We start from the raw sequence: 27,381 nt of genomic DNA on the forward strand, positions 1-27,381 counted from the left end.
CTATCTTACTTTTCTTTATACCTTTTTCGTGGCTTTCAGTTGACCTTTAAAGATTTCCCAATCCTATAGTTTTCCATTAATATTTGCCACTTTGTATGCATTTTCTTTGACTTTGACACCCTCCTTTATTTCCTTAGATATCTGGAGCTGATTATCCCTTTTCCGACAGTCCTTCCTTTTAACTGGTATATACTTTTGCTGAGCACTGTGAAAAATTGCTTTGAAAGTCCTCCACTAATCCTCAATTGTGCCACCATTCTTTGCTCCAGTCTACCTCAACCAACTCCTCCCTTATACCATTGTAGTCTCCTTTGTCTAAGCACAAGACAGTGGTATTGGATTTTACCTTCTCACCCTCCATTTGTATTTTAAATTCAACCAAACTGTGATTGCTCCTTCCGAGAGGGCCCCTAACTGCAAGATCATTAATCATTCCCGTCTCATTACACAAGACTGGATCAGGATAGTTTGCTCCCTCATAGGTTCCATTACATACTGTTTGGGGAAACTATCGCGGATACATTCTATGAACTCCTCAAGGCTGCCTTGACCAACCTGGTTTGACCAATCAACATGTAGATTAAAATCCCCCGTGATAATTGCCGTACCATTTTTACATGCATCAGTTACTTTTTTGTTTATTGCTCGCCCCACCGTGATGTTATTATTTGGTGGCCTACAGACTATGCCGATCAGTAACTTTTTCTCCTTACTATTTCTAATTTCCACCCAAATGGATTCAATGCTTTTCTCCATAGAACCTATATCATCTCTCACTATCACCCTGATGTCATCATTAAATATCAGAGCTACACCACCTCCCTTACCTTCCTGTCTGTCCTTCCGAATAGTCTGATACCCTTGGATATTTAACTCCCAGTTGCGGCCACCCTGCAACCAAGTCTCTGTAATGGCCACTAAATCATACTCATTCACAATGATCCGTGGTGTCAACTTATTTACCTCGTTGCGAATGCTATGAGCATTTAGGTAAAGAGCTCTTATGCTAGTTTTGAATACCTTCTTTTTGAATCCTAACACCTCCATTAATAACATCTCCTGAGTTCTTCTTCCTTTTAACTTTTTTCATAATTTTGCATGCAGTTGAAACATCCTCTCCACATGCTAACTTACTGCTTTGCTTCCCACTAACCATTATACTTTCTGTAGATTTACCCTTCCCTTCCTCCCCGCCCACTTGCTAGTTTAAAGTTCTGAAGGCACGGTGGCACGGTGGCTAGCACTGCTGCCTCACAGCACTAGTGTCTGCATGGGTTTCCTCTGGTTGCTCCGGTTTCCTCCCACAGTCCAAAGATGTGCGGGTTAGGTGGATTGGCCATGCAAAATTGCCCCTTAGTGTCAGGGGGGCTAGCTAAGGTAAATGCATGAGGTTATGGGGATAGGGCCTGGGTGGGACTGTGGTCGGCCCAGACTTGATGGGGTGAATGGCCTCTTTCTGCACTGTAGGATTCTATGATTCTATGAAAAAAATCACGCCAATGGAAACAGAAAATGGCGGCCCAGTTCGGAGCAATGGAGAGCTGGACTGCATACATGAAGAGTTTCCACTCTTATTTAAATGCAAATAAGGTAGAGGATGAACTAGCAGTAGCAGTTTACTTAAGCGCTATAGGGAGTAAAACTGTTTGCAATGTTTAGAAGACTCATACAACCAGAGAAACCCACAAAGCATCTCCCAGCAGAGCTGTGTGAAGCATGAGGGAATCATTATGCCCGAAGCCACTTATCACAGCAGGACAGTTCTTATTTTATTCTGGATCCTTCCCAGGGAAGGCGGAAGGGAATGTAATCAAAATGGAAGCAGATACGGGAGTAGCGGTATCACTGATCGCAGACTCAGTATACAGAGACAAGTTGAAAACTGTTCATTCAATACCTAGGCCACGACATTGATCGTGAGGGACTACACAAAGCTCCCAGACTGGAGAATGTATCGAAGTTACGATCAATCCTGGGCTTGATAAACTATTATGGCAAATTTGTGCCAGATTTGGCTACCATACTGAAATCTTTACACCAATTGCTTGGTAAAGACCGACCATGGAGATGGACCGAGGGTGTGAAGAGGCTTACTGGGAGGTAAAATGTCTCTCACAAAGATTGGAAATATTGGTCCATTTTGACCAAAGTTACCATTGCAATTAGCCTGCAATGCCTCGCCTTAGGGTGTTGGAGCTGTATTGTGACACGTATTATCCAATGGAGAAAACAGACCCATTGCCTTTGCGTCAAGGTCTTTGACAAAGACAGAGGAAAAAAATGCCCAGGTCGAGAGGAGGAGTTAATCATATCGTCCAAAGATGTATGAGTTAGGTTGATTGGCCATGCTAAATTAAGAACATGAGAACATAAGAACTAGGAGCAGGAGTAGGCCATCTGGCTGCTTGTGCCTGCTCCGCCATTCAATAAGCTCATGGCTGATCTTTTTGTGGACTCAGCTCCACTTACCCGCCCGCTCAGCATAACCCTTAATTCCTTTACTGTTCAAAAATTTATCTATCCTTGCCTTAAAAGCATTCAATGAGGTAGTCTCAACTGCTTCACTGGGCAGGGAATTCCACAACCCTTTGGGTGAAGAAGTTCCTCCTCAACTCAGTCCTAAATCTGCTCTCCCTTATTTTGAGACCATTTCCCCTAGTTCTAGTTTCACCTGCCAATGGAAACAACTTCCCTGCTTCTATCTGATCTATCCCTTCATAATCTTATATGTTTCGATAAGATCTCCCCTCATTCTTCTGAATTCCAATGAGTAGAGCCCTAGTCTACTCAGTCTCTCCTCATAAGCCAACTCTCTCAACTCCGGAATCAACCTAGTGAATCTCCTCTGCACCCCCTCCAGTGCCAGTATATCCTTTCTCAAGTAAGGAGACCAAAACTGTACACAGTACTCCAGGTGTGGCCTCACCAGCACCTTACACAGCTGCAACATAATCTCGTTGTTTTTAAACTCCATCCCTCTAGCAATGAAGGACAAAACTCCATTTGTCTTCTTAATTACCTGCTGCACCTGCAAACCAACTCCTTGAGTTTCCTGCACAAGGACACCCAGGTCCCTCTGCACAGCAGCATGCTGCAATTTTTTACCATTTAAATAATAGTCCGTTTTGCTGTTATTCCTACCAAAATGCTAGACGTATCTACCTTTAGCGCCATTAGCTTGTCCAACACTACCTCTTTTGTGATAATGATAGTTTCCAGGTCCTCACCTGCCATAGCCTTCTTGTCATCAATTTTTGGCATGTTATTTGTGTCTTCCATTGTGAAGACCGACACAAAATACCTGTTCAATCCTAGTGTTAGGGGGATTAACTGAAGCAGGATAATCCATCAAACAATGTCGTGCAATGTTGGTCTGAGGAATCAGATAATCTCCTACGGGACTGCTTGGAGTCAGTGGACTGGTCAGTATTTAAAAACTGTGACCAGCCTGAACGAGTAGGCCACTACAGTAACTGACTTCATTAGTAAGTGTGTAGAAGACTGTGTGCCAAAGAAGCAAATTCACGTGTTCCCCAACCGGAAACAGGGGTATCCACTGCTTGCTGAAGTCCAGGTTTGAGGCGTTCAAGTCAGGCGACCCTGACTTATGCAAGAAAGCCAGATACCATCTAAGGAGATCCATCAAAGATGCCAAAAGACAGTACCGGACCAAGCTAGAGTCCCAAGCTAGCCACACAGAACCCAGCCAGCTATGGCAAGGTCTGCCAGACATAACAGGCTACAAGATGAAGGCATGTAAAATCGCCGACTCCAACGCACCCCGCCCTGATGAGCTCAATGCATTCTATGCCCGTTTTGAGCAAGAGGTCAACGAGAGCATGCCCTCCATCCTGGAAGCCCTGGATGAACCTGTATCTGGGGGTCACTATTGCTGATGACAAAGCAGCTTTCTCGAAGGTCAACCCAGGGAAAGTGACTGGCCCAGATGGGGTACCCGGATGAGAACTCAGATCCTGTGTGGATCAGCATGCAGTGGCTATCCCTGTTTCTGGTTGGGGGACACGCGAATTTGCTTCTTTGGCACACAATCTTCTACACATTTACGAATGAAGTCAGTTACTGTAGTGGTGTACTCGTTCAGGTTGGTCACAGACATCTTCATGTATTAACATATCGTGAAAAGTATTGTTTCTTGCGTGCTATACAGACAAAGTATACCGTTCGTAGAGAAGGAAATGAGAGAATGCAGAATGTAGTGTTACAGTCATAGCTAGGGTGTAGCGAAAGATCAACCTAATGCAAGGTAAGTCCATTCAGAAGTCTGACAGCAGCAGGGAAGAAGCTGTTCTTGAGTCGGTTGGCACGTGACCTCAGACTTTTGTATCTTTTTCACGATGGAAGGTGGAAGAGAGAATGTCCGGGGTGCGTGGGGACCTTAATTATGCTGGCTGCTTTGCTGAGGCAGTGGGAAGTGTAGACAGAGTCAATGGATGGGAGGCTGGTTGGGCTACATTCACGACCTTTAGTAGCTCCTTACGGTCTTGGGCAGAGCAAGCACCATACCAAGCTGTGATATAACCAGAAAGAATGCTTTCTATGGTGCATCTGTAAAAGTTGGTGAGAGTCGTAGCTGACATGCCAAATTTCTTTAATCTTAAAGAACAAAAAGAAATTATAGCACAAGAACAGGCCCTTCGGTCTTCTGAGAAAGTAGAGGCATTGGTGGGCTTTCTTAACTATCGTGTCGGCATGGGGGGACCAGGACAGATTGTTGGTGATCTGGACACCTAAAAACTTTAAGCTCTCAACCCTTTCTACTTTGTCCTCATTGATGTAGACTGGCATGTTCTCCTTTACGCTTCCTGAAGTCAATGACAATCTTCTTCGTTTTGTTGACAGTCAGGGAGAGATTATTGTTGCTGCACCAGTTCACCAGATTCTCTATCTCATTCCTGTACTCTGTCTCGTCATTGTTTGCGATCCGGCCGACTATGGTGGTGTCATCAGCAAACTTGAAAATCGAATTGGAGGGGAATTTAGCCACACAGTCATAGATATATAAGGAGTATAGTAGGGGGCTGAGGACACAGCCTTGTGGGGCAGTGGTGTTGAGGATGATCGTGGAGGAGGTGTTGTTGTCTAGCCTCACTGATTGTGGTCTGTGAGGTAGGAAGTTCAGGGTCCAGTCACAGAGGGAGGTGCTGAGGCCCAGGCCACGGAATTTGGAGATGTGTTTCGTGGGAATAATGGTTTTGAAGGCTGAGCTGTAATCAATAAATAGGAGTCTGACATAGGTGTCCTTGTTATCTAGGTGTTCCATGGTTGAGTGCAGGGCCAGGGAGATGGCGTCTGCTGTGGACCTGTTGTGGCGGTAAGCAAACTGTAGTGGATCCAGGCAGTCTGGGAGGCTGGAATTGATTCGTGCCATGACTAGCCTTTCAAAGCACTTCATAATAACGGATGTCAGAGCCACCGGCCAATAGTCATTAAGGCACGCTGCTTGGTTTTTCTTAGGTACCGGGATGATACATCTTCTTGAAGCAGATAGGGACCTTCGATTGTTGTAAAAAGAGATTGAAGATGTCTGTGAATACCGCTGCCAGCTGATCTGCGCAGGATCTGAGTGCTCGTCCGGGTACCCCATCCGGGCCAGTCGCTTTTAGCCAGGCGTTGACTGCCAGATCGAGGAGAAGGCAGGTGCTTGTGAATCTTGCATTGCAGTGTGAAAATCACTGTCATTGTCACTCCTCCACCCATGGGAATGACTGAAGCTCCTTAGTAAAATGATCCATGTAGACTTCGCAGGTCCTGTGGAAGGAAAAATGATTTTGGTGGTGGTCGATGTCCACCCGACATGGCCAAAAGTAGCAATTATGAAGTTAGTGTCTCTAGAGGCGACTAAAGAGTGACTTAATGAGTTGTTTAGTCGATTTGGAAGCCCTGATCAAATAGTGAGCAAAAACAGGTCACAGTTTGTGGCAAAGGACTTTGTGGATGACCTCAACCACCAAGGAGACCCGCATGTGAAGTCAGCTCCATATCACCCTAGGATCTTTATTGTTTGTTATGCACATAAATGATATAGATGATAATGTGGGGGAATGTTAAGCATGTTTGCAGAAGACACCAAGATCGGTAGGGTGGTTAATAGGTTGTAGGTTACAGGAAGATATGGATAGGTTGGGCAGTATAGTGGCAGATGGTATTTTAACCCTGATAAGTGCAAGAAACAAAATGAAGGAAAAAGAAACAAAATGAAGGAGTATTTAATGAATGGTAGGACATTGGATAGCTCTGAGGAATAGAGGGACCCATAAAGGCAGCAGAGCACGTGAATAGGATGGTCAAAAAGGCATTTGGGACACTTGCTTTCATCAATCATGGTATAGAGTATAACAGCAAGGAGGTAATGTTGGAGTTGAACAGAGCATTGGTGAGGCTGCAGCTAGAGTACTGTGTTCAGTTCTGGCCACTTCACTAAAGGAGGGATGTGATAGCACTGGAGGGGGTACAAGGGAGGTTCACCAGGATGCTGCCTGGGATGGAGCATTTGAGCTATAAGGAGAGACTAGATAGACTTGGATTGTTTTCTCTAGAGCAGGGAAGGCTGAGGGGGGACATGATTGAGTTGTATAAGATTGAGGGGTATGGACAGGGTGAGTATGGAGCAGCTGTTCCCCTTGGTTGAGGGGTCAATCATGATGGGACATAGTTTTAGGATGAGGGGCAGGAGATTCAGAGTGGATTTGAGAAAAACCTTTTTAACTCAGAGGGTGGTATGAATCTGCAATGCACTGCCTGGGAAGGTAGTGGAGGCCGGAGACCTTAAACCTTTAAAAAATATTTGGATGAGCACCGGAAATATCATAGCATTCAAGGACATGGGTGCAGGAAAATGGGATTAGTGTGCCTTTGGTGGCAGGTATTGTTGGTGTGGCCCAATGGGCCTTTTCTGCGCTGTATGACTCTATTGCAATACGGCCTCATGCAATGACCCAAGTTTCCCCAGTGTCATTGATGTTTGGCCACAGATTGAGGACCACTTTTGACCTGTTGCGGCCAGAGGAGACCTGAGAAGTGTTAACAAAGAACCGAGAAGTGTTGACAAGGAACCGAGAAGGTCAGATGGACCAAAGAAAGGGAAAGACAAGAAAATTCGGGAAGGGAGAAACCGTGTTGACGAGGAACTACATGATGGGGAAAAATGGGGTCCTGCAACAGTGGTCCAGACGGGACCTGTGTCATACACTATACACACCCAGGATGAATGGGTCTGGAGAAGACACACGGATCAGCTGGTGGCTGCTCCACACCAAAGCAGGGAATTCCTCCCCAATCCGGAATTGTTGCTAGAGGAGACTGAGAAACCGACTGAGTCTATTGTTCCTGAAACTGAGGGAGTTCTGACTAGAGAGGAAACGTCAGCAGAAGCTGCGGATGACAGTAACCGGGTTAAAGGGTTAGCTCAAGCACTTCTGAAAATGTGGGGGAAAACGCCCGACAAGATCTCTGTGGCAATGGGATGGTTGTTCAGGAACTGGCATCCTCCAGAAGGACTGATTATGTTCATGTAGACTTTTAATGGACGTTGATAATACTATTCACAGTTGATGTTTTTGCATATAGTTGAATTGTGTATTTATATAATTGTGTTAAAAATGTGAATATGTTATATGGGGAGGTGTGTTACATATATTTGGGGCAGGCCCCTTTAAGAGAATGGGTCAGATGACCTGGGACTCAAGCTCCATCCTGGGTGGAGCTTGTTTAGTCAGTCTTGAGTTGACTGTGCTAGGATTAAGATGTGTTAATAAACTGTTCCAGTTAGTTTACTATCACTGAGATCATGGTTTATTATTAGTCTCAATATCACACCATAACAGTCTGGTCAGGGGGTAGTAGGTGAAGGGGTAGTTAGATCAGGAGGGTAGTCAGGTCGTCTGGAGGATAGTTGGAGATCAATCTGTAGTCAGGTGGTTGTGTATTAGTCAGGAGGAGTCTAGAGGACAGTTAGGGTGATTAAGGTAGTTGATGGAGGAAGGAGGGTAGTCTGGAGTGTCATGGGGGTGATGTAGTTGGATGGTTGCAATAGACCCAAAACTCAATCCAGGAACGTTTATTCAGCGGAGACCTCATTATAGAAACATAGGAATTGGGAGCGGGAGTAGGCAATTCAGCCCTTCGAGCCTGCTCTGCCATTTAAGATGATAATGGCTGATCCTATCCTGGTCTCAACTCCACTTTCCTGACTGCTCCCCACAGTCCTTTATCCCACTTTTCATCAGAAACATGTCTATTTCTTTCTTGAATCTGTTGATTAATTCTGCCTCCACTGCACTCTGGGACAGTGAGTTCCACAGATTCTCAACCCACAGAGAAGTAGCTTCTCCTCATCTCAGTTTTGAACCTGTCTCCTCTCACTCTATATATATATATATATATAATATATATATATGATCTCTTGTTCTAGACTGTTCCATAAGGGGAACATCTATTCAACAACCACCTCCCAGACTGCCTGGATCCACTACAGTTCGCCTACCACCGCAATAGGTCTACGGCAGACGCTATCTCCCTGGCCCTGCACTCAACCCTGGAACACCTAGATAACAAGGACACCTATGTCAGCCTCCTATTTATTGACTACAGCTCAGCCTTCAAAGCCATTATTCCTACGAAACTCATCTCCAAACTCCGTGGCCTGGCCTCGGCTCCTCCCTCTGCGACTGGATCCTGAACTTCCTAACTCACAGACCACAATCAGTAAAGATAAACAACACCTCCTCCACGATCATCCTCAACAGTGATGCCCCACAAGGCTGTGTTCTCAGCCCCCTATTATACTCCTTATACACCATGACTGAGTGACCAAATTACCCTCCAACTTGATTTTCATCGTAGTGGGTCGGATCCCAAAGAATGACGAGACAGAGAACAGGAATGAGAGAGAATCTGGTGAACTGGTGCGGCGACGGTAATCTCTCTCTCAATGTCAACAAAACGAAGGAGATTGTCATCGACTTCAGTAGTGGAGAACATGCCCCTTTCTACATCAACGGGGACGAAATAGAAATGGTCGAGAGCTTCAAGTTTTTAGGTGTCCAGACAACCTGTCCTGGTCCCCCATGCTGACACTATAGTTAAGAAAGCCCACCAACGCCTCTACTTTTTCAGAAGGCTAAGGAAATTTGGCATGTTAGCTACGACTCTCACCAACCTTTAGAGATGTACCATAAAAAGCATTCTTTCAGGTTGTATCACAGCTTGGTATGGCTCCTGTTCTGCCCATTTTTGTAGCAAGAAGCTACAAAAGATCGTGAATGTAGCCCAATCCATCACGCAAACCAGCCTCCCATCCATTGACTCTGTCTACACTTCCCGCTGCCTCAGCAAAGCAGCCAGCATAACTAAAGACCCCACACACCCTGAACATTCTCTCTTCCACCTTCTTCCATTATGGAAAATGTACAAAAGTCTGAGATCACATACCAACCGACTCAAGAATAGTTTCTTCCCTGCTGCCATCACACTTTTGAATTGACCTACCTTGCATTAAGTTGATCTTTCTCTACACCCTGACTATGACTGTAAAACTACATTTTGCACTCTCTTGTTTCCTTCTCTATGAACAGTATGCTTTGTCTGTATAGCGCGCAAGAAACAATACTTTTCACTATACACTAATACATGTGACAATAATAAATCAAATCACACCTTATCAATCCACTTTAGTATTTTATATCCCTTAATCAGATCCCCCCCATCTCCCCATCCCTCATTCTTCTGAACTCCAGCAAGCACAAGCCCAAGCTATTCAACCGCTCCTTGTACTTGCATCCCTGGAATCAATCTGGTGAACTTCCTCTGAATTGCCTCCAATGACACCACATTCTTCCTCACACAACTGGACACAATACTCCTGGTGTGCCTTGTACAATTGTAACAACACTACTTTTAAAACAGAGTCCTTTTGCAAAAAAAGCCAAGATTCCATTTAGCTTTCTTATTAAACGCTACACCTGCATACCAACTTTTTGCAATTCATGCACAAGGACACTCAGATCCCTCTGCACTGATGCACTTTGAATCTGCTTCCCATTTAAATAATAATTAGCCCTTTCATTTTTCTAGTCAAAATGGATAACCTCGCACTTATCCATATCAAACTCCATCTGCCAGTTTCTGGCCCATTCTCTTAGCCTATCAATCTCCTTCTGTAAACTCTATATCCTCATCACTGCCTGCTTTCCCACCCATTTTAGTATCATCCACGAATTTTGCTTTGTTACACTCTGTCCCTGTTTGCAGCTCATTTATATAGATTGTAAATAGTTGAGGACCAAGACTGAACCCTGCGGCACCCCACTAATTCGCCATCCAGAGAAAGACCCATTTATCCTAACGCTCTGTTTTCTGTTAGTCAGCCAATCCTCTATCTAAGCCAATACTTTACCCCCAATCCCCTGGGATCTAACCTTCTGGATCAGTCTTTTATGAGGCACTGTGTCAAATAACTAATGGAAGTCTAGATATACCACATTCATAGGATCCCCATTTTCCATCTTGCTGGTTACATCCTCAAAGAATTCCCGCAATTTTGTCAAGTATAACTTGCCCTTCATAAAACCAGAGTGACACGGGTGAATTGAGCTTTGTTTTTCCAAGTGTTCATCTCTTCCTTAATGATTGACTCCAGCAACTTCCCACCGCAGAGGTCAAACTAACTGATCTATAGTTCCCACTTTTTGCCTGTTTCCTTTTTTGAATAAGGTTGCCACATTACGTGTTTCCAAGCCATTGGTACAAAGAACAAAGAACAGTACAGCACAGGAACAGGCCCTTCAGCCCTCCAAGCCTGCGCCGATCATGATGCCTGTCTAAACTAAAACCGTATGCACTTATGGAGTCCTTATCCTTCCATTCCCATCCTATTTATGTATTCTTCTAGATGCCCCTTAAATGCTGCAATCGTACCTTTCCAGAATCCAGAGAATTTTGGAATATCATATTGCATCCACTGCCACCTCTCCCCCAAAGTCAATAATACGAAGGAGATTGTCATCAACTTCAGGAAGCGTAAAGGAGAACATGCCCCTGTCTACATCAATGGGGCGAAGTAGAAAGGGTCGAGAGCTTCAGGTTTTTAGGTGTCCAGATCACCAACAACCTGTCCTGGTTCCCCGATGCCGACACTATAGTTAAAAAAGCCTACCAACATCTCTACTTTCTCAGAAGACTAAGGAAATTTGGCATGTCAGCAACGACTCTCACCAACTTTTACAGATGCACCATAGAAAGCATTCTTTCTGGTTGTATCACAGCTTGGTATGGCTCCTGCTCTGCCCAAGACCGCAAGGAACTACAAAAAGTCATGAATGTAGCCTAATCCATCGCGCAAACCAGTCTCCCATCCATTGATTCTGTCTACTCTTTCCGCTGCCTCGGCAAAGCAGCCAGCATAATTAAGGACGCCACGCACCCTGGACATTCTCTCTTCCACCTTCTTCCTTCGGGAAAAAGATACAAAAGTCTGAGGTCATGTACCAACTGACTCAAGAACAGCTTCTTCCCTGCTGCTGTCAGACTTCTGAATGGACTTACCTTGCATTAAGTTGATTTTTCTCTACACCCTAGCTATGACTGTAACACTACATTCTGCATTCTCTCGTTTCCTTCTCTATGAACGGTATGTTTTGTCTGTATAGTGCGCAAGAAACAATACTTTTCACTGTATGTTAATACATGTGAAAATAATAAATCAAATCAAATCAAAAAACCTCCTTCAATACACTCTAGTGCAGGCCAGCAGGCCCCGGGGACTTATCTGCCTTTAATTCCGTCAGTTTATTTAATACTTTGTCCCTTGTTATAAGAATTTCACCAAGTTCCTCTGTAGTAACATTCGATTTTGGGGGAAAAAAACTATCTTCCACTGTGAAAATAGAGACAATATTGGTTTAATGCCTCTGCCATTTCTAAGTTTCCCATTATTACCTCACCATTATCATTCTCTGAAGGACTTTCGCTATTCTTTTCCTTTTTATATACTTATAGAAGCTTTTAGTATCAGTGTTTATGTTTTCTGCTCATTTCCTTTCATAGTTCATCTTAGTTCTCTTGATTTGGACATTATGAAAAGAGTTTAGGTCGGCTTGGCTTGTTGTTGGAGCAAAGAAGACTGAGGGGTGATCAAATCGAGGTGTACAAGATTATGAGGGACATGGACAGAATGGATAAGGAGCAGCTGTTCCCCCTAGTTGAAGGGTCATTCATGAGGGGATATAGGTTCAAGGTGAGGGGCAGCAGGTTTTAGGGGGAATGTGAAGAAAAACTTATTTTTACCCAGAGGGTGGTGACAGTTGGACTGCACTGCTTGGGAGGGTGGTAGAAGCAGGTTGCCTCACATCCTTTAAAAAGTACCTGGATGAGCACCTCATAACATTCCAGCTATGGGCCAAGTGCTGGTAAATGGGATCAGATGAGAGATCAGGTGTTTCCCATATGTTGGTGCACTGTATGTTTCTTTGATTCTATGTATCGCACTGCAGGAAATTTTATTCAACAATAGAACTGTACCTTATTACAGAAACTTTTATTCAGCAATATAAATGTACCTCACTACATAAACTTTTTTTTCAGCAATAGACCTGCAGATCACTAGATAAACTTTTATTCAGCAGTTGCCTGTACCTCACTGCAGGTACATTTATTCAGCAACGGACCTGACCTTGACTAAAAGTAATTTTAATCAACAAAAAAAGAAAATGTACCTCACCAGAGGAAATTTTATTCAGTAGACCTGTACCTCACTACAAGGATTTTTATTCAGCAATAGACCTGTGCCTTATTGCAGAAACTTTTATTCAGCAATAGAACTGTACCTCTCAACAGGAAGGTTTATTCGCCAATAGACTTGTACATTGCTTTTATTCCACAGTGGAACTGTACCTCAACACAGAAACATTGATTCAGCAACAGAGGTGTACCACACAACAGGAACATTTATTCAACAATAGACCTGCACCTCACTACAGAAACTTTTATACAGCAATAGTTCTATACCTGACTACAGGAACTTTAACTTAGCAATACACCTGTATCACACTATGGGAAATTTTATTCAGCAATGGACCTGTGCCCAACTACAGGAACATATACTCAGCAATAGAACTATACCTCACTACAGGCACTTTCATTCAGTAATAGACCTGTGCCTCACTATAGGAACTTTTGTTCATAGTAGAGCTGTACAGGTCTTCTGCTTGATGTCCGTGGTAGGGAAGTTGTTGGAGAGGATTCGAAGAGACAGGATGTATGTGCATTTAGAACGGAACAATCTCATTAGTGACAGACAGCATGGTTTTGTAAGAGGGAGGTCGTACCTTATAAATTTGGTGGAGTTTTTTGAGGAAGTGACAAAAACGGTTGACGAAGGAAGGGCCATGGATGTCGTCTATATGGATTTCAGTAAAAGGCATTTGACAAAGTCCCTCATGGCAGGTTGGTTAAGAAGGTTAAGGCTCATGGGATACAAGGAGAGGTGGCTAGATGGGTAGAAAACTGGCTTGGCCACAGGAGACAGAGGGTAGCAGTCGAAGGGTCCTTTTCCGGCTGGAGGTCTGTGACCAGTGGTGTTCCGCAGGGCTCTGTACTGGGACCTCTGCTATTTGTGATATATATAAATGATTTGGAAGAAGGTGTAACTGGTGTTATCAGCAGGTTTGCGGATGACACGAAGATGGCTGGACTTGCGGATAGCGATGAACATTGTCGGACAATACAGCAGGATATAGATAGGCTGGAAAATTGGGCAGAGAAATGGCAGATGGAATTTAATCCAGATAAATGTGAAGTGATGCATTTTGGAAGAACTAATGTAGGGGGGAGTTATATAATAAATGGCAGAGCCATCAAGAGTATAGAAACACAGAGGGATCTAGGTGTGCAAGTCCACAAATCCTTGAAGGTGGCAGCACAGGTGGAGAAGGTGGTGAAGAAGGAATATGGTATGATTGCCTTTATAGGACGGGGTATAGAGTATAAAAGCTGGAGTCTGATGTTGCAGCTGTATAGAACGCTGGTTAAGCCACATTTGGAGTACTGCATCCAGTTCTGGTCGCCGCACTACCAGAAGGACGTGGAGGCTTTAGAGAGAGTGCAGAGAAGATTTACCAGGATGTTGCCTGGTATGGAGGGTCTTGGCTATGAGGAGAGAATGGGTAAACTGGGGTTGTTCTCCCTGGAAAGACGGAGAATGAGGGGAGACCTAATAGAGGTGTACAAAATTATGAAGGGTATAGATAGGGTGAACAGTGGGAAGCTTTTTCCCAGGTCGGAGGTGACGATCACGAGGGGTCACGGGCTCAAGGTGAGAGGGGCGAGGTATAACTCAGATATCAGAGGGACGTTTTAAACAGAGAGTGGTGGGGGCCTGGAATGCGTTGCCAAGTAGGGTGGTGGAGGCAGACATGCTGGCATTGTCTAAGACTTACCTGGATAGTCACATGAGCAGTCTGGGAATGGAGGGATACAAACGAATGGTCTAGTTGGACCAAGGAGCGGCACAGGCTTGGAGGGCCGAAGGGCCTGTTTCCTGTGCTGTACTGTTCTTTATTCTTTGTTCTTAAATGTTCCTGTAGTGAGGTACAGGTCCATTGCTGAATTAAGGTCCATGTAATGAGGTACAGGCCTATTGCTGAATAAATGTTTCTGTCGTGACTACAGGAACCTCTATTCAGCAATAGACCTCTACCTCACAGGAACTTTAATTCAGCATTTGACATGTACCTCACTACATAGAAAATAGGAGCAGTAGTCCATTTGGCCCTTCAAGCCTGCTCCATCATTAATTATCATGGCTGAACATCCAACTCAATAGCTTGATCCCCCTTCCTCTCCACATCCTTTGCTCACCTTCATCCCAGCTATACCTAACTCCTTCTTGAAAACATACAATGTTTTGACCTCAATGCTTCTGTGGTAACAAATTCCGAAGACTTTCCACTCCCGAGGTAAAGAAATTTCTCACAATTCATTTCTAAAAGATTTACTCCACAACCTTTGATTAGTGACATCCCCACCATCGGTAACATCCTTCCTGTACCTACCCTGTTAAAATTTTATATGTTTCCATGAATACCTTCCTCATGCTTCTAAACTTCAGCATATATAATCATAACTGAATCAATCTCTCAAAGAACAAAGAACAAAGAACAGTACAGCACAGGAAACAGGCCCTTCGGCCCTCCAAGCCTGTGCCGCTCCTTGGTCCAACTAGACCAATCGTTTGTATCCCTCCATTCCCAGGCTGCTCATGTGACTATCCAGGTAAGTCTTAAATGATGTCAGCGTGCCTGCCTCCACCACCCTACTTGGCAGCGCATTCCAGGCCCCCACCACCCTCTGTGTAAAAAAACATTCCTCTAATATCTGAGTTATACTTCACCCCTCTCACCTTGAGCCCGTGACCCCTCGTGAACATCACTTCTGATCTGGGAAAAAGCTTCCCACCGTTCACCCTATCTATCCCCTTCATAATCTTGTACACCTCTATTAGATCTCCCCTCATTCTCCGTCTTTCCAGGGAGAACAACCCCAGTTTACCCAATCTCTCCCCATAGCTAAGACAGGCAACATCCTGGTAAACCTTCTCTGCACTCTCTCTAACGCGTCCACGTCCTTCTGGTAGTGCGGCGACCAGAACTGGACGCAGTACTCCAATGTGGCCTAACCAGCGTTCTCTACAGCTGCATCATCAGACTCCAGCTTTTATACTCTATACCCCGTCCTATAAAGGCAAGCATACCATATGCCTTCTTCACCACCTTCTCCACCTGTGTTGCCACCTTCAAGGATTTGTGGACTTGCACACCTAGGTCCCTCTGTGTTTCTATACTCCTGATGACTCTGCCATTTATTGTATAACTCCTCCCTACATTATTTCTTCCAAATTGCATCACTTCGCGTTTATCCGGATTAAACTCCATCTGCCACCTCTCCGCCCAATTTTCCAGCCTATCTATATCCTGCTGTATTGCCCGACAATGCTCTTCGCTATCCGCAAGTCCCACCCATCTTCGTGTCATCTGCAAACTTGCTGATTACACCAGTTACACCTTCTACCAAATCATTTATATATATCACAAATAGCAGAGGTCCCAGTACAGAGCCCTGCGGAACACCACTGGTCACAGACCTCCAGCCGGAAAAAGACCCTTTGACCACTACCCTCTGTCTCCTATGGCCAAGCCAGTTCTCCACCCATCTAGCCATCTCCTCATACGTCAGTCCCATCATCCAGGAATCAGTCTGGTAAACCTTCTCTGCATTCCCTCAATTGCAAGAACACCCTCCCTCAGATAATGGGCGGCACGGTGGCACAATGGTTAGCACTGCTGCCTCACATCGCCAGGGATCCAGGTTAAATTCCGGCCTTGGGTGTCTGTCTGTATGGAGCTTGCACGTTCTCCCAGTGTCTGTGTCGGTTTCTTCAGGGTGCACCGTTTTTTCCCACATTCCAAAGATGTGTTGGTTAGCTAGATTGGCCATGCTAAACTGCCCCTTAGTGTCAGGGGTATTAGCAGGGTAAATACATGGAGTTACAGGAATAGGGCCTGGCTAGGATTGTCGTCGGTACAGCCTTGACGGGTCGAATGACCTCCTCCGCGCTGCAGTAATTCTCTGATTTTTCTATGATAAGGAGACCAAGGCGGCACACAATATTTCAGGCTCTGTAATAATTGCAGCAAGACATCCCTGCTCCTCTATGAGGGAGGAAGTGTTAGGTGTAGTAAAAAGCATTCAGGTAGACAAATCCTCAGGACCAGATGGCATCTATCCCAGATTGCTGAGGGAGACAAGAGAGGAAATTGCTGGGCTTCTAACAGAAACCTTTGTTGCCTCATTGGCCACGGGTGAGGTCCCAGAGCATTGGAAAATAGCCAATGTTGTCCCGTTATTTAAGAAGGGTAGCAAGGAAGATTGTCTAGGTAATTATAGGTCAGTGAGCTTGACATCACTGATTGTGAAATTGTTGGAGAAGATTCTTAGGGATAGGATCTATACACATTTTGAACTGAATGGTCTTATTAGCGACAGCATGGCTTTGTATGACGGAGGTCATGACTCAGTAATTTGATAGAGTTTTTTGACGAGGTGACAAAACTAATTGATGAGGGAAAGGCTGTGGATGTTGTCTACATGGACTTCAGTAAAGCATCTGACAAAGGTCCCTTATGGCAGGCTGTGCAAAAGATTAAATCACATGGGATCAAGGGTGAACTAGCGAGATGGATTCAGAACTGGCTTGGCCATGGAAGGCAGAGAGTAGCAGTGGAAGGGTGTTTTTCTGAATGGATGTCTGTAACTAGTGGTGTTCCGCAGGGATCAGTGCTGGGACCTCTGTTTGTAATATCGATAAATGACTTGGAAGAAAACGTAGCTTGTCTGATTAGCAAGTTTGCGGATGATACTAAGATTGCTGGAGTTGCGGATAATGAAGATTGTCAGAGAACACAGCAGGATTTAGATGCGCTGGAAAATTGGGCGGAAAAATGGCAGATGGAATTTATTGCAGATAAATGCGAGGTGATGCATTTTGGTAGATCCAATTGAGGTGGAAGCTATAAAATAAATGGCAGAACAATCAGGAGCTTAGGCCCACAGAGAGATCTGGGATACAGGTCCACAGATCCTTAAAAGTGGGAGCACAGGTGGAAAAGTTGGTGAAGAAAGCGCAAAGCATGCTTGCCTTCATCGGTCGTGGCATCAAGTTGGCAAATGATGTTAGTTCTATAAAACGTTGATTAGGCCACATTTGGAATGCTGTGTCCAATTCTGGTCGCCACACTAACAGAAGGACATGGAAGGCGTACAGGAAAGGTTTACCAGGATGTTGCTTGGTATGGAGGGTATTAACTATGAGGAGAGATTGAATAAACTGGGATTGTTCTCCCTGGAAAGATGGAGGCTGAGTGGTGACCTGATAGAGGTTTATGAAATTAAGAGGAGCATAGATAAGATGGACAGTTGGAAGCTTTTTCCCAGGGCAGAAATTACAAGTAGTAGAGATTACAAGTTCAAGATAAGGGGGGGGAAGGTTCAATGGAGATGTTGGGGGGAAGATTTTTTCACACAGAGGGTGGTGGGGGTCTGGAATGCACTGCCATGTGAGGTGGTTGAGGCAGTTACATTAGTGGCATTTAAGACTTATCTGGATAGACACATGAACAGGCGGGGGATAGATAGGGGAAAAAATAGAATAGATGAAGGAATAGATAGGACAACGTAATCGGCGTAGATTTGGTGGGCCGAAGGGTTTGTTCCTGTGCCGTTCTTTGTACTCGAATCCTCTCGCTATAAAGGTCAACATGCCATTTGCTTTCTTTACTGCCTGTTGTACCTGCTTGCTTACCTTCAGTGGCTGCTATACAAGGACAGCCAGGTCTCATTGCACATTCCCTTCTCAATTTACAGCCTTTCAGATAATAATGTCTTCCTGTTTTTGGTAATAAAATGGATAACCTCACATTTATCCACATTAAACTGCATCTGGCCATGCACTTACCCACTCACTCAGCTTGTTCAAATCACACTTAAGCATTTCTGCATCCTTCTCACAGCTTACCTTCCCACCCAGCTTTGTGTCATCTGTAAATAGAGTCAGAAAATCACAGCATGGAAACAGGCCCTTCGGCCCAACTTGTCCATGCTGCCCTTTTTTTTAAACGTCTAAGCGAGTCCCAATTGCCCGCATTTGGCCCATATCCCTCGAAACCCATCTTACCCATGTAACTGTCTAAATGCTTTTTAAAAGACAAAATTGTACCTGTCTCTACTACTATCTCTGGCAGCTTGTTCCAGACACTCACCACCCTGTGTGAAAGAATTGCCCCTCTGGACACTTTTGTACCTCTCCTTTCTCACCTTAAACGTATGCCCTCTAGTTTTAGACTCCCCTACCTTTGGAAAAAGATATTGACTATCTAGCTGATCTGTGCCCCTCTTTATTTTATAGACCTCTATAAGATCACCCCTCAGCCTTCTACGCTCCAGAGAAAAAAGTCCCAGTCTATCCAGCCTCGCCTTTTAACTCAAACCATCAAGTCCCGGTAGCATCCTAGTAAATCTTTTCTGCACTCTTTCTAGTTTAATAATCTCCTTTCTGTAATAGGGTGACCAGAACTGCACACAGTATTCCAAGTGTGGCTTGTACAGCTTCAACAAAACGTCCCAACTCCTGTATTCAATGTTCTGACCAATGAAACCAAGCATGCCGAATGCCTTCTTCACCACTCTGTCCACCTGTGACTCCACTTTCAAGGAGCTATGAACATGTACCCCTAGATCTCTTTGTTCTGTAACTCTCCCCAACGCTCTACCATTAACTGAGTAAGTCCTGCCCTGGGTCAATCTACCAAAATACATCACCTCGCATTTATCCAAATTAAACTTCATCTGCCATTCATCAGTCCACTGGCCCAATTGATCAAGATCCTGTTGCAATCCGAGATAACCTTCTTCACTGTCCACTATGCCACCAATCTTGGTGTCATCTGCAAACTTACTAACCATGCCTCCTATATTCTCATCCAAATCATTAATATAAATGACAAATAACAGTGGACCCAGCACTGATCCCTGAGGCACACCGCTGGTCACAGGCCTGCAGTCTGAAAAACAACTCTCTACAACCACCCTCCGTCTTCTGTCATCAAGCCAATTTTGTATCCATTTCGCTACCTCACCCTGGATCCCATGAGATTTAACCTTATGCAACAACCTACCATGTGGTACCTTGTCAAAGGCCTTGCTAAAGTCCATGTAGACAACATCAACTGCACTGCCCTCATCTACCTTCTTGGTGACCTCTTCAATAAACTCAATCAAATTTGTGAGACATGATTTTCCACTCACAAAGCCATGCTGACTGTCCATAATTAGTCCTTACGTCTCTAAATGCCTGTAGATCCTGTCTCTTAAAATACCTTCCAACAACTTATCCACCACTGATGTGAGGCTCACTGGCCTGTAGTTCCCAGGCTTTTCCCTGCAGCCCTTTTTAAACAAAGGCACAACATTTGCCACCCTTCAATCTTCTGACACCTCACCTGTGACTATCGATGTTTCAAATATCTCTGCTAGAGGACCTGCAATTTCCTCCCTAGCCTCCCACAATGTCCTGGGATACACTTCATCAGGTCCCGGGGATTTATCTACCTTGATGCGTTTTAAGACTTCCAGCACCTCCTTCTCTGTAGTATGTACATCCTCAAGACATCACTATTTATTTCCCCAAGTTCTCTAACATCCATGCTTTTCTCAACAGTGAATACTGATGAGAAATATTCATTTAGGATCTCACCCATCTATGACCTTGTTGATCCTTAAGAGGCCCTACTCTCTCCCTTGTTATTCTTTTGCCCATTATGTATTTGTAGAAGTTCTTTGGATTCTCCTTTCCTTATCTGCCAAAACAATCTCGTGTCCCCTTTTTGCCCTCCTGATTCCTCTCTTAACTCTACTCCTACACCGTTAATACTCTTCAATGGATTCACTTGATCCCAGCTGCCTATGCATGTCATGTGCCTCCTTCTTCTTCAGGACCAGGGCCTCCGTATCCCTCGTCATCCAGGGTTCCCTACTTCTGCCAGCCTTGCCCTTCACTCTAAGAGGAATGTGCTTACCCTGAACCCTGGTTAACACACTTTTGAAAGCCTCCCACTTACCAGATGTCCCTTTGCCTTCCCACAGACTCCCCCAATTAACTTTTGAAACTTCTTGCCTTATACCATTAAAATCTGGAGATATTACATTTAGTTCCCTCATCTAAATCATTAATATATATTGTTAATAGCTGAAATCCTCGAACTGAGCCCTGCAGTACCCCACTAGTCACGGCCTGCCATTTGGAAAATGACCCATTTATTCCTACTCTGTTTTCTGTCCGTCAACCAGATTTCTATACTACCCCTAATCCCATGTGCTTTAATTTTACACGCTAATCTCTTATATGGGACTTTGTTGAAAGCCACCTGAAAGTCCAAATGAACCACATTCACTGGCTCCCCCTCATCTCTTCTAGTTACATCCTCAAAGAATTCCGGTAGATATGTCGAGCATGATTTCCCTTTCGTAAATCCGTGCTGACTCTGTCCAAACTCTACCACAGTTTACCAAGTGCTCTGATAAAATGGGCGGAATCATACAGCCATTCATGCCAGTGAGATTTTCTGGTCCCATTGCAGTGAATGGAGATGTGGCTGGGCACCAAATTCTCTGTCCTCACTGCAATGGCTGCAGGACATGCATGGCCAGTAAGATAGTGCCCAATATTTTTAATACTGGATTCTGGAACATTTATTCAGCAATAGACTGTACCTCACTACAGAAACCTTTAATCAGGAACAGACCTATGCCTCACTCTAGGAATTTTCATTCAGCAATATACCTGTACCTCACTACAAGGACATTTATCCAGCAATAGACCTGTATCTCACTCCAGGAGCCTTTATTCAGCAATAGAACAGGGGAGGCGATGGCCTAGTGGTATTATCACTAGACTATTAATCCATAAACTCAGCTAATGTTCTGGGTAACTGGGTTCGAATCCCGCCACAGTAGATGGTGGAATTTGAATTCAATAAAAAACATCCGGAATTAGGAATCTACTGATGATGATGAAACCATTGTTGAAAAAACCCATCTGGTTCACTAATGTCCTTTAGGAAAGGAAATCAGCCGTTCTTATCTTTTCCGGCCTGCATGAGCCACAGCAATGTGATTGAGTCTCAACTGCCCTCCAAGGGCAACTAGGGATGGGCACTAAATGTTGGCCAGTCAGCGACACCCATGTCCCATGAATAAAAAAACCTCACTACAGGAACTTTTGTTCAGCAATAGACCTGTACCCACTACAGGAAGCTTTATTTTGCAATAGAGCTGTAGCTCTCTACAGGAACATGTATTCAGCGAGACGTGTACTTCACTACAGAAACTTACATTCACAATAAACCTCTATCTCACTACAGGAAAATTTCTTCAGCAATAATTTCTTCACTACAGGAACCTTCAATCAGAAATAGAACATAGAAACATAGAAGATAGGAGCAGGAGGAAGCCATTTGGCTCTTTGAGCCTGCTCCGCCATTCATTACGGTCATGGCTGATCATCCAACTCAGTAGCCTAATCCTGCTTTATTTCCATAACCTTTGATCCCATTCGCCCCAAGTGCTATATCCAACTGCCTCTTGAATACATTCAATGTTTTGGTATCAACTACTTCCTGTGATAATGAATTCCACAGGCTCACCACTCTTTGGGTGAAGAAATGTCTCCTCACCTCCGTCCTAAATGGTCTACCCTGAATCCTCAGACTGTGACCCCTGGTTCTGGACTCCTCCATCATCGGGAATATCCTCCCTGCATTCACCCTGTCTAGTCCTGTTAGAATTTAATAAGTCTCTGACATCACCCCTCGTTCGTCTGAACTCCAGCGAAAATGATCCTAAACTAGTCAATCTCTCCTCATGGATCAGTCCCGTCATTCTCGGAATCAGCCTGGTAAACCTTTGCTGCACTCCCTCAAGAACAAGAACATCCTTCCTCAGAAAAGGAGACGAAAACTGCACACAATACCCCAGGTTTGGCTTCACCAAGGCACTGTATAATTGCAACAACATATCCCTGCTCCTGAACTCAAACCTTCTCGCAATGAAGGCCAACATACCATTTGCCTTCCTTTACCGCATGCTGCACCTGCATGCTTACTTTCAGTGACTGTGCACAAGGACACCCAGGTCCCGCTGCACACTCCCCTCTCCCAATTTAATATTCCCCTCTCCCAATTGATCAGGTCCTGGGGATTTATCTACCAGAACAGAACCTCATTACAAGGAATTTAATGCAGCAACATGCCTGTACCTCACAACGGGAACATTTATTCAGCAATAACATGTATCATATGACAGGATGTTCTATTTGTTAATAGACCTGTACCTCACCACAGACACCTTTATTCTGCAATACACTGTACCTCACAAGAGGAACTTTTATTCAGCAATAGACCTGTACCCCATTACAGGAACCTTTATTCAGAAATAAACCTGTCGCTCAGTACAGGAACCTTCCTTCAGCAGATGATGTGCACTTCACTGCAGGATGTTTTATTTGTTAACAGACCTGTAGCTCAGTACAGGTACCTTTATTCCACAAAGGACCTGTGGCTGCCTACAGGAACCTTTATTCAGCAATGGAACTGTACCTCAATACAGGAACTTTTATTCAACAATAGAGCTGTAGCTGGCAGGAGTAGGGAACATTGGATGACTAGACATATTGCAGCTCTGTTCAATAAAAAGAAGGAAGCATATGTCAGGTATAGGCCGCTAGGGTCAAGTGAATCCTTTGAGGAGTCCAGGAGTACACTTAAAAGGGAAATCAGCAGGGCAAAAAGGGGACATGAGATAGCTTTGGCAGACAGGGTAAAGGAGAATCAACGAGATTCTATAAGTAAAGGCAAAAGAGTAACTGGGGAGAGAATAGGGCCCCTTAAAGATCAATAGGGTTGTCTATAGGAGGAGCCATGATGTGGAGATACCGGTGTTGGACTGGGGTAAGCACAGTAAGAAGTCTCACAACACCAGGTTAAAGTCCAAATAAACCTGTTGGACTTTAACCTGGTGTTGTGAGACTTCTTACTATATGTGGAGCTACAGGAGATGGGCGAGATCCGAAAGGAATATTTCTCATCAGTATTTCCTGTGGAGAAAGACATGGAAGCTAGGGAACTCAGTCAAGTAAATAGTGATACATTGAAAAGCATCCACATTACAGAAGAGATGGTGCTGGAGGTCTTTAAACACATAAAAGGTAGATAAATCCCTGGGACCTGATCAAGTGTATCCCAAGCTGGAAACCTTATAAACTATTTGGATGAGCACTTGAAACATCATAACATTCAAGGATACAAGAAAAGTGCTGGAAAATGGGGTTAGTCCATTTAGTAGTAGTTACTGTCCGTGCAGACTCGATGGGCCAAAGAGCCTTTTCTGCACTGTATGACTCTATGACATGGGAGCATCATCATCTGCAAGCTCCCCTCAAAATTGCTCACCACCTTAACATGGAAATATATTGCCATTCCTTCACCATCGCTGATTCAAATTCCTGGAACTCCTTCCCTAACAATACTGTACCTACACCACAGAGGCTGCAGCGGTTCAAGAAGGCAGCTCACCATCATCCTCCCAAGGGCAATTATGGATGGATAATAAATGCTGGCCGAGCTAGCAACGCCCCACATCCTATGAACGAATACTAAAAAAAACACACAAACTTGGTAACATTGAGAGCTTGCCTTGTTGTTATGACCTCTGGTTGACTAGTTGATGCTTCTGCGAAAATAAACCTTTACAGGACATGGACACAGAAACATTTCTTGCTTGGAAAGACAAATTAAGGGGTATTGTATCAGCTGCCCATTATGCTCGCTGCTACATTTGGAGTTCCAGTGACTTCAATAGAGCTGAATGATGGAATGTCTAACCGGCAGCTGATGCCATCATGCCCATTTAATGTGACCATCCAAGGCAAATTTCTACCCCATGATTTTTGTTTCATGCTTCTTCTGGTGCTTGTTAACCTGAGGAGAGATTGGTGCTGAAGAATGATGCCCTTTCCATTTCATTTGCCCAATGATAACATCAGGCAAAGAACAGCTAGAGAGTAACCACACTGTTGCGCAGTTGGCTTTTACCCAGCAGGTGCTGGATTGAGGCTGCCTCAATTAATTTCGCATAAGACTCATGCAACAGATTAAATCTTTCATCCCATCAGTATACCAAGTCCCAGAAGCAAAAGGTCAGTGCCTAATCTATTGCAAAATCCAGTTGCTCCAAAGGGAGATTTTTGATGTAAACATTACCATCATTTCACAGCATACTGAGAGCAGCCTGCATAGTTGATGCCAGAATAACTTGCATTCCCAGTTGTAACCACTGCACATAACTCATCAGTTATATCACTACGAGCAAAGATTATTCATGAACTATGTCAGCTTACAACTTACATTAATTTAAATGCCTTGGGGAGCTTTTACTAAGAATTACTGTAACAACCAAAGCAACAGAAAAGATCATCCTACCTGGATAGGTTCCGGAGACAGTTGGACAACATGTTGCAAACGTTCATTGTGATGGTGACGAGATTCCTCTTCATAGACTATATCCCTTTCAGACTGAGGAAGGCTCAGAAAACGCAGGATAGTGCACAGATTTTCCCACAAGGTCCTGTTCTCTGGAGTTGGATTTTCTTTCCAACGGAGCAACTCACACAGCCATCCCTGTGGCAGGAAGATTGAGAAAAGATATCAGTGCTGAGCTGGGAAATTAAAATGTTCTTCCCTTTCACAAAAAGAAAAAAGCCATTTTAATCACACTGGCAAGCAAATTAAACAAAGTATTGTTCTGTGTCCGACACTGTCAGAGGGTCAATGCTGAGGGAGTGCCGCACTGTCAGAGGGTCAGTACTGAGGGAGTGCCGCACTGTCAGAGGGTCAGTACTGAGGGAGTGCCGCACTGTCAGAGGGTCAGTACTGAGGGAGTGCCGCACTGTCAGAGGGTCAGTGCTGAGGGAGTGCTGCACTGTCAGAGGGTCAGTACTGAGGGAGTGCCGCACTGTCAGAGGGTCAGTGCTGAGGGAGTGCCGCACTGTCAGAGGGTCAGTGCCGAGGGAGTGCCGCACTGTCAGAGGGTCAGTGCTGAGGGAGTGCCACACTGTCAGAGGGTCAGTGCTGAGGGAGTGCCGCACTGTCAGAGGGTCAGTGCTGAGGGGGTGCCGCACTGTCAGAGGGTCAGTGCTGAGGGAGTGCCGCACTGTCAGAGGGTCAGTGCTGAGGGAGTGCCGCACTGTCAGAGGGTCAGTGCCGAGGGAGTGCCGCACTGTCAGAGGGTCAGTGCTGAGGGAGTGCCACACTGTCAGAGGGTCAGTGCTGAGGGAGTGCCGCACTGTCAGAGGGTCAGTGCTGAGGGGGTGCCGCACTGTCAGAGGGTCAGTGCTGAGGGAGTGCCGCACTGTCAGAGGGTCAGTGCTGAGGGAGTGCCGCACTGTCAGAGGGTCAGTGCTGAGGGAGTGCCGCACTGTCAGAGGGTCAGTGCTGAGGGAGTGCCGCACTGTCAGAGGGTCAGTGCTGAGGGAGTGCCGCACTGTCAGAGGGTCAGTGCTGAGGGAGTGCCGCACTGTCAGAGGGTCAGTGCTGAGGGAGTGCCGCACTGTCAGAGGGTCAGTGCTGAGGGAGTGCCGCACTGTCAGAGGGTCAGTGCTGAGGGAGTGCCGCACTGTCAGAGGGTCAGTGCTGAGGGAGTGCCGCACTGTCAGAGGGTCAGTGCTGAGGGAGTGCCGCACTGTCAGAGGGTCAGTGCTGAGGGAGTGCCGCAGGGTCAGCACTGATCTGTCTGATGTGGGATTATGTGCAGACCATCTTGGCGGGTGATTGGGATAATGATGGGGAAATTCCTGTGAGAAGCCAGTCAGCATTATCGACCTCTTCTACTCACATGTCCTCTCTGATTTCCACCACCCCCCCGCCCAAAACCCCCTCAGACTGATGCCAATGGCTGCCTGGTAAAGGATCTCTCCACTAAAAGCTACAAGTTTGTGAAGCGTCGCTTCACTGACAAAGTGCGTGCTAATTTCATTATGGTGGAGTCGGGTACAGGTGAGTGTACGGACGCAAGTTTCCATCCTCGGCCCTCCAAACCTGTGCCGATCATCATGCCCCAACTCAACTGCAAAAACAAACCTCCTGCCCTCACTCGGCCCATCTCCCTCTCTTCCCTCCCTCATCACGCACCCATCCTGATGCCTCTCAAATGTTGCGAATGTGCCTGCATCCACCACCTCCTCTGGCAGCGCGTTCCAGGCACCCACTCTCTCTCTCTCTGCGTGAACAAGTTCCCCCTGCGCAGTGAACACAGAAAATTACAGCACAGGAACAGGCCCTTCGGCCCTCCTAACCTGAACCGACCATGCTGCCCCGACAGAACTAAAACCCCCTACCCTTCCGGGGACCGTATCCCTCTATTCCCATCCTTTCATGTATTTGTCAAGATGCCCCTTAAAACTCACTATCGTATCCGCTTCCACTACCTCCCCCGGCAACGAGTTCCAGGCACCCCCCACCCTCTGTGTAAAAACCTGCCTTGTACATCTCCTTTAAACCTTGCCTCTCGCACCTTAAACCTGTGCCCCCGAGTAACTGACTCTTCCACCCTGGGGAAAAGCTTCTGACTATCCACTCTGTCCATACCCCTCATAATCTTGTCGACTTCTATCAGGTCGCCCCTCAACCTCCGTCACTCCCGTGAGAACAAACCAAGTTTCTCCAACCTCTCCTCATAGCTAATGCCCTCCAGACCAGGCAA

At 45.2% G+C, this 27,381-nt stretch overlaps 1 protein-coding gene across 1 annotated transcript in view; it reads right to left on the reverse strand.

Annotated features, from left to right (window-relative positions):
* satb2 (SATB homeobox 2) overlaps positions 1–27,381 on the reverse strand; it is a 302,889-nt gene that overhangs the window by 70,262 nt on the left and 205,246 nt on the right. The window contains 1 exon segment of the mRNA XM_078229234.1: positions 25,104–25,301. Within this exon segment, the coding sequence (XP_078085360.1) occupies positions 25,104–25,301 (198 nt within the window).

Source organism: Mustelus asterias, chromosome 14 (genome assembly GCF_964213995.1).
Source record: "Mustelus asterias chromosome 14, sMusAst1.hap1.1, whole genome shotgun sequence".
Lineage (NCBI taxonomy): Eukaryota > Metazoa > Chordata > Chondrichthyes > Carcharhiniformes > Triakidae > Mustelus > Mustelus asterias.